This window comes from Podarcis filfolensis (genome assembly GCF_964270895.1).
Source record: "Podarcis filfolensis genome assembly, chromosome: 2".
NCBI classification, from domain to species: domain Eukaryota; kingdom Metazoa; phylum Chordata; class Lepidosauria; order Squamata; family Lacertidae; genus Podarcis; species Podarcis filfolensis.
The window spans coordinates 18,348,624-18,362,579 of NC_139605.1; the positions used below are offsets into that span (position 1 = coordinate 18,348,624).

The window sequence follows — 13,956 nt, forward strand, 5'->3', positions numbered from 1 at the left end:
GGCAGTCCAGATTAAGGGAAGAACTTTCAAAAACACCTTCTTTCTGGAAAGATCTTAAAATAGTCAAGTGCGATTTATGGTCTTTTCCAGACACCTTCCACAGTATTCACACCAGTATTCGCACTGCTGATTTGGGAAGCAGTGGACACACATAACCAACAACCCATACCTATCCTGTCATTTCTTGTGAAATACTGCATTTTGATGGGATGTCCTATTCCATTATTAGTAGTAGTAGTAGTAGTAGTAGTAGTAGTAGTAGTAGTATGCTATTTATACCCCGCCCATCTGACGGGGTTGCCCCAGCCACCCTGGGCGGCTTCCAACATAAAAAAAACATAATAAAACATTAAACATTAAAAAAAACTTCCCTATATTGTACAGGGCTGCCTTCAGATGGCTCAAGGTCACATAACTCCACACCCTCCAACATTTCTCCGATGAAAACAGGGACATCCTCACCCCCAGCCAGTGGCTGGTCCTCGATCGGCGCTTCCCCGGCCTCCCGCCAGCAGAGGCCGCTGTTCCCTGCGGAGGCGAGATCCCTCCGCCTGCCCCCGTTTCCTGCCTCTCTCGCTCTTCTCGCTCCCCGCTCCGAAGCCTCGGTCAGCGGCGGACTTCCGGCCTCGGCAGCTGCGCGGCCACCATATTGGGGTTTGTTGCAGCCCGAGGAGGCCTCGGCGCCAGCGCTCCCTGAGGCCGCCCGAGCAGCGGGGACTCTTCCGGGGGACGGCGGCGTAGGCGGCGGCAGGGGGGAAGCGGCCCAGCTCCAGGCTCTTCGCGTCCTCCGAGAGCCCTTGGCTGTGTAGGTGGAGGCCCCGGCGGAGTTCCGGGCTTTCTTCCATACTTGCAGTTGTGTTTTTAAAAGCGGGGCGGCGGGGGGGGGGAGGAGAGATCTGAGGGAAAGTGCCAGGAATGGGCGGGGTTGGAGGGCGGGGGGAGGAATGTTGGGGGGAGGGTCGTGGGGAGGGGGAGGGAGGGAGCAAAGGGTGGGGTGGGGGGGTTAAAAGAAAAGGGAGACCCTGCTTGTGGGACCCGCCTTTTGTCTCTTTGGAAAGAGCCCCCGACGCGGAGAAATGAGGGAAAGGGAGAGCGACTCAAGTAAAAGAAATTATTATTTTTTATTATTATTACTACTATTATTATCATCCATATTATTATCATCCCTATTATTTTATTATTATTATTATCATCATCACTATTATTATTATTCTTCGGACCTTGCGAGGACGGGTGTACGTGTGAATGTGTCTAGGGGTGGGTTGTGTCAGGCTTTCGCACCGCCGCCACTTCCGGCTTTTTGGAGGCACAGATCTCCCCCCCCCCCCATCGCGCTGAGGAAGGCGGGTGGGAGTGGGACGTGAGTCATAATAACCGCTGCAATTATTGCATGCCCTGGCACCAGCTTTATTTGCGTGTTTTTTGTTTTTCTCTCTTCCTCCCCTGGTCAGGGTGGAATCGATCGCTCCGGTTGTTTGTTTTTTAACAGTTTCCTCACACTTCTCTGTGCTGTGTCCTTAATAGCAGAAGTTCCCTGCAGTGGGTTGTTGTGAAGCCATAAAAGGGAAGGGAAAAGGAGGCTAGTGCAAATCCGGAGGGAGATGACAGGAGTGTAAAAGATCTGAGGGACATGGGAAATGTTTTCTAAACCGGTCTTTACCTGCTGCTGAAAAGAACCACAGCACAGGTGCTGGGAAAGCCAAACTGGGGAGGCCAAAACTGACACAGTTTAATAATAGACTTCTCAGCACTCATACATTGCTTAGGAATATTTACAACAACCCTGTAAAGTAGGTCATTGACAGTAGGTGTTGACAGCAAAAAGAGTTAAGGTTCTGGGCACCTGAGTGGGAGAGAATCAACCATTCTAAAGGCCCTCTAATGAGCCATGCAGCTTGTTATGAGTGAGATTAAATAACTGGGAGCAAAAGTATATCTTTGTCCCTGAGTTTGGATTGTCTGAAAACTTTGTTCTGTAGAGGAAGTTAATGTTCAAATCGGATCTTGCTGAAAGGTGGAATCGAAGCACTCCAGTATATAAGTAAGCAAAACAGAACTGTATTAACTGGGAAAGGAAGAACCCAGAAGTTGGTACAATTAAAGCGAAGCATGCCAACGTGGGTGCATGTGTCCCACAGAGACCTTTCCTGGCACCCTTAGGGTCTGCTCTGCCAGCTAAAATTAGGCTTGAAAAGAGCATTCTGTTGTAGCTAATAGAATAGATTGTGGTGTGAACTTGATTGTGGTTTCTCCACTTTGCAAATGTGTCCTTAAGCTCAGAAAGGTTGTTGACCCCTGAATTAAGGTAACAATTCTGGTGAATATCAGATTCTGTTTGTTTTGTGTTTTCATATAAATTCAACGGAATACAAGTAAAGGAATTAGGGCATTCACAAGTTGATGCCAGTTGAGTGTAGCTACTAAATGAGTAGGACTTTATATGGGAGAAGACAGACATATAGATACTGCACAGCCCCGAACATGAGTAGTTTATGCTGGCAAAAAAAGAGTAATATTTGTGTGCTGAGGCTGCAATGTTAATAAAATAGAGAATCGTTTTTGTGAGTAGGTTTATATTGTAATAAGCAAAAACAATGTTTAGAGCATCATCGGAGTTAAAATATATAAACTGGACTTAGCAAAAGAGGAAGCTGGGAGAGAGCAACCTAAGCCAAGAGAATTGCAGCCATTTGTCATCATACTCATATTCTTTTTTTATTACTTAAATTATATGCTATCTCTATATAGTATAATGTATTTATGTTTCTGAATGTAAGACATCTGGACCTAATTAGGTAACACGAAAATAGTAAATAATTATATATATATTCTTATTCTTATTCTTTTATTGTTCATTTAAAATAATTATATACTGCTGCTCCTCATTAACAAGACCAGAGTAGTGTACAATAAAGTTTTTAAAAAAACCAGTAAAATGTAACTGACAATGTTTATGTGATTTGTTTTGTAGCTCTTTTCCGTGTTTACAGTTCATTTGACTTTAGATGGCCTTGGGTGCTTGTAAGAAATTAGTACAGAAAGTTTTGACACTACTGTTATTGTATTGCTGGTCGTAAATAGAGCTACACATTGATAAGTGCCAACTGGCAAACCCAATTTAAGAGTCATCTGAGGCTAATTTGTTTGTAGCAAAAGCTTTACCGGCAACGCCCTGCTGGTATAGGAAAGGCAGTAAGTCGGTTCCAGCCCAGTACTGTGTTCTAAATCTACTGTGTTTAGCGCAGTGTCCTCTCAAGTGAGAGTAAAGGATTTCAGCCCTAATTTCAATGCCTTCTGCCTTTGCATTTATTCCAGAAGGAAGTGGATTGCCTATCCCTGCCAGAAGTTGAAAAGCTCTTCTGCTAGGCTCTACAGCAATATCAGTGCCCCGAATCAGTGAGCTCTGCTTGGTGGCTTGTGCAGTGGGGTTTAATGGGCTTTTTCTGTTGTCTGTTGCAGGGGCTGAACGCCTTCTTGAAGACTCTGCTCAAAGCACAGGAGGGGGGGAGGGAAAGTGAGAAGGGGCATCTAGAGAGATCATGGAAGAGAATGGCGAGGATGTGACTTCCTTGGGTAAGGATCTCTTACGTCTCATTGGAATGGTTCTGCATGTCCTGCTGGTAAGCCACAGTATGGCTAACTGATCACACAAACCCGTTGGATCCCAGCAGGGAGCTTGAACCCCCCTTCCCCCTCCCTGGGCTTTTTAGGTAGCTAAGCTTAGTGTATCTACTGAACCTGGTATCATGGTTGAGGTTCCTCCTCTTTAACCATGATATGTAGCCGTTTGGTACAGATCATGGTTAAATGACAGACCTTAGCTGTGATCTCTGGTTGAGTCAACATGCTAAGCCAAACCTTGGCTTGGCTGTCATGCTGCACTGACCTAAAAAGATTAGGGAGCTGCACATGGAGCAGGGATGCAGGCACTGTGAAGACTCAGGAGTGCTTAGATATGTTTAGACATTGTTCCTGTAGTGGATGTGTACCTGAAAAGTGGACCCTAATAAATCTAAATTTCGATTAGTTGATCCTTCCACAAATTCATGGAGCGTTTGGAAGGAGGAGACACCCCATGTCAGCCGGCATTGGCAGCTGCTGTCCTGTTGGTGAACTTGCCTCCCCCTGCTGACAGCTTTTCACAAGCCAATGGGAAGAGGAGATTTCTCCCATTTGTTAGCAGAGAGTCAGCCCCTAGTGGTCCACAAAAAAAGGGGGTTAGAGCTACTAGAGCAGGGATAGGCAAACTCGGCCTGCCAGATGTTTTGGGACTACAACTCCCATCATCCCTGACCACTGGTCCTGTTAGCTAGGGATGATGGGAGCTGTAATCCCAAAACATCTGGAGGGCCGAGTTTGCCTATGCCTGTACTAGAGAGTGACCCTGAAGCTGCTGTTCCCAGGAGCACAGAGCAAGGTGAGTTGAGAGTGCTTGAAGGCAGCTTTGCAAATAAGGTCATAAAAGTTACAAGCCCACAACAGTTGCTGTTGGGGTTTTTTTGCCCCACTCATATCTGTGTTGGAGATCTGTGGCACATAGATGGCTTACGAGGGCAAAAGCACACAGAATCTTAAAGGGTACAGAAGTTTCCTTGTCTGGTTACCTGGATGAGATCCTTGCTCTTCATAGACGAGCAGCAACTGCTGCCTGTTGCCTACTATGGAAAGCAGCCTGAATATTGGGAGGAGTTCCAAAACACCTTGGAAGGAGGAGCTTAATACTTTGTAGCATCTGAGTTGGTTTTCAGTCAGCTGAGATTTATGGCATTTGCCCACGATCAAAAGGATGGTGCTTTTCTGGATGAGAAACACTTCAAAATTTGCTCAGCCAAATAAACTATACGGTGACTGCTTCCTAACATTGAAATCAGAATTCCAATTATTCAGAAAAATCTCTAGCACCAGCTTGTAGTTTTTTATTTTGGCTTTAATGGGTATTTGGTGTAAAATTTAGATTCCTAAAAATCTGTTTCATCTCATTTTTGTTTCAAAAAACCACATTTCCAGCGCTTTTGGTCGCGTGGGATAGTTGTTCCGTTGATTGCCCTTTCCTCGTGACTTTCAGTCACTTTTCCCCACCAGTATTGCTCATAAGAGATCCAGAAGTCTTCACCTCTAATTTTGCCTGTTTCTCTTTTCTCCCCGAGCGGCCTACATTTCAACAGATGGCAGTTACACAGGTGAGTAATTGTTCTTTTGCATGTCGATCAGGCTAGGGTAAAGGCAGGTGTGTCTAGAAAGCTGCTCTTAAACTGTTACGCGATTGGAATACGTTACGAACATTTTCCTTAACTTTGTTTTTAATATATGTTGTTGTTTTTTCTGGTCAGGGGCTTAGAATAGTGGAGGTTAAAGAGGGATGGAGCTTTAAGATCGCTTCACACGTTACGCTAGACACGTGTATCGCACCGTTGTCACGTATCTTTATTTTCGCATGTCGGAATGCAGACTCCCGTGCCATTTCCTCGAGGTCACACGTGTTTTCTTTGCAGGCCAACTTGCGGGAACAAAGATGCGAGACGCGTGTCTCTCGTAACGTTTGTGGGAGGTGCACATGTCTCAGCGGGGGAGTTGCCAGCGTGACCATAGAGTGCATTGTACAGAGCGTCCCGCCTCTCTCTATCCGCACTCTATCGTTAGGAGCTTCCTTGTTACACTCCCCCTCCTTCCCGCTAGTGCTCTTTTTACTGCGCCCCAGTTGAGACAGTTTCCTGCTGCCATTTTAAAAACAAATTCCTGCCACCGATATTGGCCGGGTCACCCTCGGAGCACACCATGTTGTCTGATACCCTTCCAGAGACGGTGCCGATGCCGAACCACGGCACCATGGCAGCTTCTTCGCAGGGCTCTTCGTCTGCCACGAAATCGAGGCGCCAGCCCGTTTGGACCGATGAGGAAACCCGGGCCTTCATCCAGGTTTGGGGCGATGACGCCGTGCAGAGCGCCCTGGCATCCAACTACCGCACGGTCGCACAGTTCCAGTGGATCGCGGACGAAATGCGAGCTCGGGGTTACAACCGGGACTGGGAGCAGTGCCGCGAGCGGGCCAAAGTGCTGCGGCGCGGCTTCAAAGAGATAGTGGATGGCAACAGCAACGCTGGCCACGGGCGCAGAGTGTGGCCGTACTACGAAGAGCTCAACCGGTTCCTCTGCATCAAGCAAAACCTGGTCGTTCCGCGGCTTTCAGGGAGCAACGCGCGGCCACCGGTGGACCGCCGGCGCCGGGAACACAGGGAGACTCAGGACCCTGCCTACGAACCGCCTTCCTCGGTTGGGAAAGGTGACAAAGGGACTTTTGAAGAGCCGGACGGGGACTGCTTGCTCTTGCCAGAATCAGCTGGGTCGCAGCACAGTGAAGCCAACATGGAAAACCAAGTGGGGTCTCCGGCAGCCAACTCCGATATATCCATGGACGGCAGTGCCGGCCCTGGCACTCCGACAGATCCATTGCCATCCAATGACTCGATTTCTGGTGAGTTTTGTTTGGAATTGTGGCTTGCCTGCGGTGGGGGTAGGCTTTGGTATGGTACATGGTTTGTTTCAGTTGTCCGTGGAATTCTGGACAGGTTGGGTATTTTTGGGACAGGGAGGGGTTGCTTTATCACGCGCACTTGTTTCCAAGTGCAGAGCAATGGAGTGAAGTCTGAGGATCTTGAGCAGGGGTCGGCAAACCAAGGCCCGCGGGCCGGATCAGGCCCAATGGCCTTCAGGATCCAGCCCATGGACTGTCCATGGATCAGCGTGGGGATTCTGTTCATTTGGGCTGTGCCATTTCCCCCCCTGCGCCATTCCACCCCCCCTACACACACACTGCAGTGGTGCCTCCTCCCTCCCTCCTCCTGGCCTCTCCCCACCCTGCCTAGAGGAGGAAGGGGGCTGGCTGAGCGCCATTTTAAACAGCCCCTCTCTGGAGCCAGCCCTTTCGCACCGCTCATCTGCACTCTGCCACCGCTGCTGCCCTGGTGCTCCTGTGGACCAGAGAGCGGAGCGGACGAGCTCTCTCTGCCTACCCACGAGAAGTAGTGGTGGTGGTTGTGGTGGCAGCAGCCCCAGGGAAGGTAAGTGCAGCAGCTGGGGGGTGGGGAGGAGGACTACTTGCCCCCCTCGCCTCTTCTTCCAGCTCCCCCCTGCCGGTGCCGCTTCTTCAGCCTGCAACAAGGCCTGAGGGACAGTGGACCGGCCCACGGCTAATTTTTTTTGCCAACTTCTGATCTTGAGAAACACAGCTTTAATTTCAGCAGCCGGGGAATCAAATCCTCAGTTGATTTGGGATGGGTAATATTATGCTTGGGGGAAAACCTGGTGAGATTTCTGAAGTTGTAACAGGGCTGGGCTTCAAAGTTCAGGGTGGAGCTGGAGTTCTCTGCTTAACAGAATTTGTTGAATCATAAGTAAGCAAATATATAGACATCAGCAGAAATCCAACAGTGCTGCCAAGTTGCAGAATCTGGCTTTTTTTTTTTTTTTTTACATTTTTAGGGTGGCTTTGTGTGGAATCTGGAAGCTGGCGTGTGCACGTATGAATGTTTTAGATTAGCGTGCAGTAGGCTGTTGCCACGGCCCAGCTTTCTCGCGAAGTCGCTTTATTCGTCATTTTGTTCAGCCTGCTTTCTGATGTTTGCCCCTCCAGCGCCGAACCTGCGCCCTCGACCGCTGACGGCCGCCGAGAGGATGCGCAACCTGCGTTGCCGGCAGAGGAAGAGGAGGGGGGACACCTTGAAGGAGCTGATGGAAGTCACCTCGCAGGCCACCAGCGAACTTGTCCGGACACTGTCTGACCTCACGCACAAGGAGGTGGCTTCCTTCGAGCGTGCCTACAAGGAGGATCTCTCGGCCCGCAAAGACGAGATGGAGCAGAGCGCAGAGGACATTGGGAGGCTCGTCAGCGCCCTGGAATCGAGCGATCAGACGCTGAAGGAGCAGCTGAGCAGCCAGACCAGCGTCTTGCAGGGCATCCTGGAAGTTATGAAAGACATACGGGGCAGAACGTCGTACAGTCCGCCCTACCCTTCGCAGTATTACGACTTCCCGGGCCCTAGCATGATGCATGCGGCGGCCACCTCCTCAAACGGCCAAGAGATGCCCTGCCCCTCCCCTTCCAGCCTCGCATTCGCTTCCCAGCAATCGGCTACCAGCAACGGAGACGTCTCTCCCCGGAAGCGAATGAAATGAAAACTGCCGCAACCCAGAGGCCCGTCTCATTTTAGTCTCATTGTGGGAGCGGGGAATCCATCCCTCCAGCTGTTCGTTCTTCTCGTTACAACATATATATTGCTTTTCTTATTGCATAGTTAGAATGTGTTTTCACCACATTTACACGTGTGTCTCCCCACAGCGCTAACGGTTGTGTGGAAACGGCTGCCAGCAATGTACATTTAAATTTATTCTTATTGGGGGGGGGCTCCTTTTTTTTTAGTGTACCTACATCTGTTTCCCTTCCATCTTGTTTCCAGAGGAATGCAGTGTTTGATGTACATGTGTACAAGTTTTTTAAACAAAACCAATAATAATAATAATAATAATTACACTTAACACATTACCGGCTACCTGTAAGAAGGTAATCTTTTAAAAAGAAATAAAGATGCACTGTTGTTCCAAATTGTTCAACACGTGTTTTCCGGTAGCATCTTAAAGATCCCGAGAATTCTTAAACTGGGTCAGAGATGGGAGTTCTGTCAAATTCAGCATTCTGCCTTTCGAGAAAAGAAAAGTCCACGGTGGGGTTCTGGTGGCATCTTTCACTCCTGTTCTTACCACCCTCTATATCTGGTCAAGATTAAACCGTCTCTGAAAATGGAGCCTGTGGTTCATATCCACCAAAAGAAGCGGCATGCATGCATTTACATAATCCTTTTTAGACACTGTTTTTGTGCATCCTCTGGTGATGTATTTCAGAGCTTATAAAAATGCATTGTCTTCAGAAGCACCTCTCTTTTTCCTTCAACCCACTACCTCCCAATTGCCATGGGTAGGTCTTTTATGTTTTGTGTACGTTGAGCAGCCCTGAATTTTTCTCCGCAGCACTCAAGGCTCCAGACCTTTTGTGTTTGTCATCAAACGCCTTTTCTAAGCAGAAAAATAGCTTGTTTAAGGCACCAAACCAGACATGGATAGTAGCAGAACATCAACAGGTGTAGCCTGGTGATGTTCAAAAGCAAGGAATTGAGCAGGGTGTGGTTTGCTAAGCAAGAGACTTGAAGGTCTAAGAAGCTGAACCTCTCCCATATTTGCCACTCCAAATACTTTTCTTCCAGTCAAGCCCACTGGGCAGGGAGAGGATTTAGCAATCCTCAACTACACACCTCTATCATTCTATCACTGGTAATTTTTCGCACCGCTTTGTATCCCAAGGACATTAGGCTCACAAGGCTGTAGTTTCCTGGATTTTGGCTCAAGGATGCCTATGTTCCATCGAATCATAGAATTGGAAGGGACCCCAAATGTCATCTGTTCCAACCCCTGCAATGCAGGAAACTCAGCTAAAGCATCCATGACAGATGGCCATCCAATCTCTGCTTAAAAACCTCCGAGGAAGGAGAGTCCACTACCTCTCATGGGAGTCTGTTCCACTGTTGAACCGTGCTTACCGTCAGAAAGTTCTTCCTGATGTTTAGTCACAATCTCCTTTCTTGCAACTTGAAGCCATTGGTTCGAGTCCTACCCTCCAGAGTGGGAGCAAACAAGCATGCTCCCTCCTCCATGTGACAGCCCTTAAGATATTTGAAGATGGCTATCATATCTCCTCTCAGTCTCCTCCTTTCCAGGCTAAACATTCCCCGCTCCTTTAAGAGCTCCTCTTAGTTTCCAGACCTTTGATCATCTTGGTCACCCTCCTCTGCTCACGTTCCAGCTTTTCAACATCCTTCTTAAATTGTGGTGCCCAGAACTGGACACAGTATTCCAAGTGTGATCTGACTAAGGCAGAATAGAGCAGTACTATGACTTCCCTTGATCTGGACACTACTTCTGTTGATGCATTCTAGAACAGTATTAGCTTTTTTTGCTGCTGCATCACACTGTTGTCTCATGTTAAATTTGTGGCCCACCAAGACCCCTAGATCCTTTTCACATGTACTGCTAGTAAGCCAGGTGTCCCCCATCCTATATTTGTGCATCTGGTTCTTGCTGCTAAGTGCAGAACCTTACATTTGTCCCTACTGAAACTCATTTTGTTAGCTTGCAGTTCCCAGTTCTCTAGTCTGTTAAGTTCATTTTGAATTCTGATTCTGCGGCATTAGCTACTTCTACCATTTGGAGTCACCTGCAAATTTGATGAGCATCCCCTCGATTCCTTCATCCAAGTCATTTATAAAGATGTTAAACAACAAGGGGCCCAGGACAGAACCCTGTGGCACCCCATTTGTCACTATTTCCCAAAGTGACGAGGAGCCATTAATGAGTACTCTGGGTTCAGTCAACCAGCTGCAAATCCACCTAACAGTTACCTTGTTCAACCCACATTTTACCAGCTTCCTCACGAAAATATCATGGGGGAATTTGTCAAAAGCTTTACTGAAATCAAGATACACTATGTCCACAGCATTTCCCTGATCTACCAAGTTTGTAATTCCATCAAATACATCAGTCTGACGTGACTTATTTTTGTGAAACCCATGCTGGGTCTTAGTAATCACAGCATCCTTTTCTAAACACTCATGGACCGACTGTTGAATTATCTGTCCTAGGATCTTCCCTGGTATTGATGTCAGGCTCACTGGTCGGTTGCCTGCCTCAAGTCTTTAGGGACCTCACCTGTTCTCCAAGAATTCTCAAAGATAATAGACAAAGGCTCTGAAATTACCTCCACAAACTCCTTTAGTACCCTTGGATGCAGCTCATCAGGCCCTGGAGATTTGAATTCATTTGAAGTAGCTAGGTGTTTCCTTACTACCTCTCTTCCTATCTTGGGCTGCAGCTCCCTCCTTACATCATTTATTCCGTTATCACCAGGTTGGGCATCACTTTCCTTTTGGGTGAAGACAGAGGCAAAGTAGGTGTTGAGTAGTTCCGCCTTTTCTCTGTCACCCAATAGCATTTCTCTCTGCTCCCCAAGCAGAGGACCTACCGCTTGCTTGTTTTTCTTCTTACTTCGGACATAGCCAAAGAAACTTATTATTATTATTTTTAAGCTGTCTTGCAAGCCTCAGCTCACTCTGAGCTCTAGCCAGCCTGACTTTCCCCCTGCAACTGTTGGCTACTCATATATACATCTCCTGTGTAATTTCCCCTTTCGTTCATCTCTTATACATGCCATTCTTAACTTTCAGCTCATCTGTAAGTTCCTTATGCAGCCACACCAGTTTCCTTAGATGCCTCCCACTTTTCTTTCTTGTTGGTATTGTCTGCATTTGGACCTTCAATAGTTCTCCTTTTAGAAACTCCCATCCTTCTTGGACTCCCTTCTCATTGAGTATTTCTGACCACAGGATCACACCCAATATCTCCTTCAGCTTTTCGAAATTGGCCTTCTTAAAGTCCAGAGTGCGAGTCTGACTACACTCAGTTTTCCCTTGCCTCTGTATCCTGAAACCCAAGAGAACATGATCACTTCCTCCCAAGTTTCCGAGCTCTTCCGCTTCATCCATCAGTTCCTCCCTATTGGTGAGGACCAAGTCCCCTTGTTGGTTCTTCCACCTTCTGGGAAATGAAATTGTCAGCGATGCAATGGAGGAATTTGTCAGACCTTACACTCTTGGCAGAGTTTGAATCCCAACAGATATCAGGGAAGTTGAAGTCCCCCATGATTACTATTTCTCTCCTTTTTCAATGTTTGGTAATCTGCTCTAGTAAGGCATCATCTGAGTCTTCAGTCTGTCTTGGCACTCTATAGCAGACAACCACAGTTGTCACTGTTGTTTCTTTCCCCTACAATTTTTACCCATTTTTGGTTAAAATTGCTTTTAAAAAGTACTATTTTTCTCTCCTACAATTTTGCCCATTGTTCCACCAGGTTGTGGTTTTGTTTCCTATTTAACGCCTATTTTGTCTACTGCCTCCCAATACTGTTTCCTATTTCACTCACTCTTACGCTGCAATCCTATGCACACTTACCTGGGATTAAGCCCTGCTGAATATATCAAGTAATCAGGCCTTGGATTGTACTGTTAAGTCTTCCAGTATTTGCATCAGTGCTCCTGTCGCTAGGAGGTCTTCCCTCCTCCTGCAGCACGATGAATTGGTCAAGTGAGCTAAACCACTTCAGGCTGCAGATCGGGAGCACATGTGTTTGTTTGGGTGGTGTTTTAAATGTTCTACATAAAAAGTTCCCTTCAAGTAGAAAACTAGCACAGCAGGTGAGAGGCTTGGCTAGAACTTCCATCCCTGATGTGCTATGTGTTTTAATTTTGGGGAGTGTGTTACACAGATAGGGGGGAGCATTCATTTTTATTTTAACCCTGTATAATCCCGGCTGCAATCTGAAGTGGTGGGCTTCAGTATTCTACCACCTCTTCTGCATGTGTAGCTAATGCTATGAGTTTTCTGGAAAATTTGAACTGGAAAATGTTTGTATGCAAAATAGGGTAATTTAGAGCACAGGGGTGGGAAAGCTTTGGCCCTGGAGTTGTTGCTGTGCCACAATCCCCATCAACCCCAACTTTTGATACTGCCAGGCTGGCCCAATAATTGTATTTGATATACATGCACAGTTGTGAACAGAAATTTTTCTATAGGGGGCAAAGAAAAGACTCAGAAAACACATGCCCCACATTTGTAAGGCCTTACAACACAAAGCTGTGTATGTTTACTCAGAAGGAAGTTCCTTTGAATTCACTGGTACTTAATTCCCAATTTAAGCATATATAGGACTGTAGTTTGCTGCCGAAACAGCTGACCTGCTCTTAACTACACAGACAGCAGAGTGAAAAACTTAAGATGATGTGATTCTGGACTGTACGACTGCAGGTGGGGGGTAGAGAGCCTTTTTCAATGCCCCCCCTCTGGTGTTGGGTCTTGTTTTCAAAAACCTTCCCCCAAAGTTAATTTTTTTAAAAGCACATCCCCGAGGATGCTAAAATTTTCTCCTTGATGGCTAATCTATGGGAGCTTTCAATAATTAAATGTAAAATGTTATAAATACACTTTTAGCATTGTAGTTTTTTTTTTTTCTTTTCAATTTGCCTTCATAAAGTAACAACATTGCCATGGTGGTGTTGATCGTATTGAGCAGGGATGGGAAATCTTTCTCCCTCAATGAGAATGCGTTGATTGCTTTCAGCACACATCTTGAAGACGATAAACAAAAAGCAGTAAAAATGGATGAGGACAACATAGAAAATAATAGCGGATACATTTGAAAACAGTAACAGCATTTGAAACAGTTAACAACAGGTGCATTAAGAAAAGCTAACAGCAGATACATTTAAAAACGGCACAAAGTAGACACACATGACAGAGACATACTCATCTAGCTAGGAAGTCTTTGTCAGAAGAAAAATGCCTTCAATTGTTTCTGGAAAGTGCAGAGAGTGAGCTCCTGTCATGCTTGCAAGAATGCAGTTCCACAGGACAGGGGCAGCCAGACATAAAGCTCTGCTCTGCGTTACTGTGGAGTAAGTGAACTTGCAGAAAAAACTCTCTGGCTTACATACTGGGTATATAAGGGAGGTGGTGGTCTCTCAAGTAATCTGGTCCCGAGCTGCATAGGGCCTTATATGTTTGATACACCTTGAACTGGTAGCAGATTAGCTTTTAAATGTGTTTCTGGGAGAGTGGGGTTATGGGCTCGTTTTGTTTTGTTCTTCTATTATGCATTTTGTGTTTTTGTTTTATATTTTTATGCTGAGATTCGGATGAAGGGGCAGTATATAAATTTAATAAATGAGCAGCCAGGTCAAACCCTGCAAGCCAAGTGGCTGGCTGTAATTTCCCCCCAGAAGTGACCTTGCCATCTTGTGTACCAGCTGCAGCCTCTGGGCCAACCTCAAGGGTAGCCCTACATAGAGGGTGTTGCAGTAC

The 13,956-nt window shown here is 46.6% G+C and overlaps 2 protein-coding genes across 3 annotated transcripts in view; both read left to right on the top strand.

Annotated features, from left to right (window-relative positions):
• Positions 1–13,956, top strand: part of LOC310757035 (uncharacterized protein) — a 162,800-nt gene that overhangs the window by 111,807 nt on the left and 37,037 nt on the right. The window lies entirely within an intron of this gene.
• LOC310756995 (uncharacterized protein) lies at positions 610–13,079 on the top strand. 2 transcript variants are annotated; one of them, XM_083602058.1, is made up of 5 exons: positions 610–805; positions 3,460–3,573; positions 5,148–5,180; positions 5,798–6,472; positions 7,631–13,079. In XM_083602058.1, the coding sequence occupies exons 2-5, from the start codon at positions 3,540–3,542 to the stop codon at positions 8,170–8,172; spliced, it is 1,284 nt and encodes a 427-aa protein (XP_083458184.1). In that variant the 5' UTR covers positions 610–805; positions 3,460–3,539; the 3' UTR covers positions 8,173–13,079. The 2 variants fall into 2 exon arrangements, with proteins under 2 accessions (XP_083458184.1, XP_083458185.1); XM_083602059.1 differs by having other exon boundaries at positions 631–805; positions 5,493–6,472.

Coding starts and splice junctions, on each gene's coding strand:
- LOC310756995 (XM_083602058.1), top strand. CDS start 3,540: ATGGAAGAGAATGGCGAGGATGTGACTTCCTTGG. Junction 3,574..5,147: donor CGAGGATGTGACTTCCTTGG/GTAAGGATCTCT, acceptor TTTCTCCCCGAG/CGGCCTACATTTCAACAGAT. Junction 6,473..7,630: donor ATCCAATGACTCGATTTCTG/GTGAGTTTTGTT, acceptor TTGCCCCTCCAG/CGCCGAACCTGCGCCCTCGA.